The following is a 2,753-nucleotide window of genomic DNA, read 5'->3' as shown; positions in this document are numbered from 1 at the left end:
CACGCCTCCTCGTCAGGTTTAGCCCCTTTTTTTCACTCCTCGACAATCGTCAGCACTCCAGTCCGTTCGCTCATCTCGTCCGTCACTCACGTAATCGGATAGCAGACAAGGTTACTGCGTCTGCCTGGGTCGAGCTGGCGGTCGTAACCTACGCGGTAGCCTATCTGGTTCTCTCCATCGTTCCCCTGGTGGACGTCACCAAGACCAGGTCACCTTCTCTCTTTATGCGGTGGTGCGGTGGTGCGTGCAGATTGTCCCACCCTGAGCCTCTTGTTTTCCAACCGAACACAGACCGCTGCCGGATGTGGCCTACTGGCTTTACGGGCTGGTGTCGCCCTACTGCCTGGTCAACGTGTACGGCATGTTCGCGGGCCTGCACGACAAGCGGTGGGAGCTGGTGGTGGAGGGCTCCGACGACGGCCAGACCGACTGGCGGCGCTACGGCTTCCACTTCAAGCCCTCCCGCCCATCCCACCTCCCGCTCATCGTCACCCCGCCCACCTACTGGCCTAGGTACTCCTACCACCTTACACATCTTTTCAATATATGATTTTGAGTAATATATATATTGTCTATTTTATCACCTGATACAGTTGATGTAGAGAAAGACAGATATATCCTATTCTTATATGCAATGTGGGTGGATGTGTAGGTTGGATTGGCACCTGTGGATCATTCCGCTGAGTGTGCAAAAGGGCAACCCGCTCCCGCCCGAGTGGTACAAGGCCTTCCTGGCGGGTCTCCTCAAGAACACGCCTGCCGTTCTCGCCCTGGTCCAACACAATCCCTTCACCGATAAGCCGCCCGCCTACATTCGCACTCGTGTACGCCTGCCTTCGTGTGGGGCGTGTGAGATGATAGTTGAGTTGCTGGTGGTTGTAACCAACTCAATCACGCGTGCGCGTGCAATGTTGGGCGTCGTGTCGTTGGTCGTGTCGTTGGTCGTGTCGTTGGTCGTGTCGTGTCGTGTGTGGTGGGCAGATCTGCGAGTATGCTTTCGCTCAGAGGGGCAAGGGGCGAAGAGAGGGGGACTGGTGGGTGGAGCGGGATCTGGGTGTGTATGGCGGGGAGCTGGCCTACGACCTGGACAACCTGTGGACGCTGGGCATCGACGTGACCAAGCACCTCGACCTGCCCAACAAGGACAAGTCAGGAGTAACCTCCTACAAGGTGAGCATGTAGGCTTTTAAAAGTGTCGCTCTCTCACAGTTTATTCAGTCATAAAGGGATCGCAACCAGTCTAGGGACGGCCGTTAATCGCTGCTGGAAGGGGCTTGAGGCTACCAATTTTCTCTTTGCCATGCATTGCGAGTGGTGTTGATTGTTATGTGTGGTAGTATTGTTTTTCAGTTGTTGGGAACCGCTCAGCCCCTCGGAATAGAGGAACGAGCAGGCCACCTCTTTCAGAGGTGTAAACTGTGAACCTGTTCGCTCTTGCTACTAAGGGTTGATTCTTGTACTGAACCTGGTCCTCCGCCTGACTACTTCAACGCTGGGCCTTCTTCACTCATTGTGGGACGCCTTAGCGTTTTGGCTGAACCGACACAAGCTTGTCGTTCTCCCCAAGGCCAGGAAAAAGAAAGAACGAAAAGTTGGGAAAAAAACAGAATAAAGAACGAAAGCAGCTCGCTTTCTGATCATCCCACAATCAAGGAAGCGGGCGTGTGTGGTAGGCCTCAACTGGGCATGGGTGATGGATTGCAGTGTGAGCTTGGTGCTTTGTCGATGGGTTACTTCGATGGAACCTCCGGCACTGCTCATGGCGCGGGGCGTTGTGTGATGGCCTCACGCACGCTGGGGCTCAGGACCTAAAGAGGGTCTTGAGCCCTGTGGCGAGGCCGACGCCCACACCCTGCGCCATACTGACCCATGACGCAACCACCAGCTTTTCATTTTCTTTTTTGGTGGTCACCTGGGCCAGGTGGTGCTCCCGGCGGTGGACGCTTTCTGCGGCAGCGCCCAGTGTGCGGTGTTCTTGTTATGACGGTGCAACCGGTGTATCATGATGTGATGACGAGGGGCAGGATTATGTTGTTGTTGTTGTTGTTGTTGTTGTTGTTGTTGTTGTTGTTGTTGTTGTTGTTGTTGTTGTTGAGCTAATCCTTTCCCCACAGGGCCACTGGCCCACTTCAATGCTCTCCACCCATTTCTGGGACCATCGCCACTCGCACAAAACCACACCAGAAAAAAAAAGAACGAAGGAAACCAAAGAACGAAGAGACGGTTGTTTTGTTATAGATCAGGCTGTAAGGTGGCTGTGCAAGCGCATGAGCCCGTGATCGTGTGGATGTGGATGAAGAGTTGACAGAGAGAAGGGAAGCAGAAGGCATAAGAGAGGTGCGTCCCGGCGCGGAGACGACCCGGGCGCGGGACTGGCCGCATGTGGCGCGAGTGGTAGTTTGCAGCAGCTCGCTGAGGGGGTAACCCCCGAGCCGGCTTTCGGCAGTGCTAGTGGTGGTGAAGTGCTTCCCGGGCGGGCGGGGTCACTCGCGCGGACACGCCCGATTCGAAGAGCTTGGTGGCGTGGCGAAAGAGCCGATCGACGCACGTGAGACCGGGTCTCATGAGGCGGCTGTCTCGGCATCGCTCATCGGGGTCGTGTTCGCGTTCGTGTTTGTATTCGCCGCGGCCTTGGGCACCCACTTGGGCGCCTTGGCGCGCATCTTAGATCCGGCGGCCTTGGCCGCAGGACTGATCATCGCAGGCTGCGGCAGCGGCTGCGGCTGTTGCTGTGGCGCCAGCGATGTTGCGTC

The 2,753-nt window shown here is 56.3% G+C and overlaps 2 protein-coding genes across 2 annotated transcripts in view; one reads left to right on the top strand and one right to left on the bottom strand.

The window, feature by feature from the left end:
• The window catches only part of ACA1_357610 (RasGEF domain containing protein), a gene marked incomplete at both ends in the record, with an annotated part of 3,049 nt that extends 1,867 nt beyond the window's left edge, over positions 1–1,182 (top strand). The window contains 4 exons of the mRNA XM_004352647.1: positions 106–208; positions 292–513; positions 653–824; positions 982–1,182. Coding sequence (XP_004352699.1) covers positions 106–208; positions 292–513; positions 653–824; positions 982–1,182 — 698 coding nt within the window. The remainder of the gene's footprint in view (positions 1–105; positions 209–291; positions 514–652; positions 825–981) is intronic.
• Positions 1,183–2,561: 1,379 nt separating this feature from the next.
• Positions 2,562–2,753, bottom strand: part of ACA1_357500 (uncharacterized protein) — a gene marked incomplete at both ends in the record, with an annotated part of 1,199 nt that continues 1,007 nt past the window's right edge. Inside the window, one exon of the mRNA XM_004352645.1 lies at positions 2,562–2,691. Within this exon, the coding sequence (XP_004352697.1) occupies positions 2,562–2,691 (130 nt within the window). The remainder of the gene's footprint in view (positions 2,692–2,753) is intronic.

Source organism: Acanthamoeba castellanii (genome assembly GCF_000313135.1).
Source record: "Acanthamoeba castellanii str. Neff unplaced genomic scaffold scf7180000084735, whole genome shotgun sequence".
NCBI lineage: Eukaryota > Discosea > Longamoebia > Acanthamoebidae > Acanthamoeba > Acanthamoeba castellanii.
The sequence above is the reverse complement of the archived record's forward strand: the minus strand, read 5'-3'. Positions and strand labels throughout refer to the sequence as shown.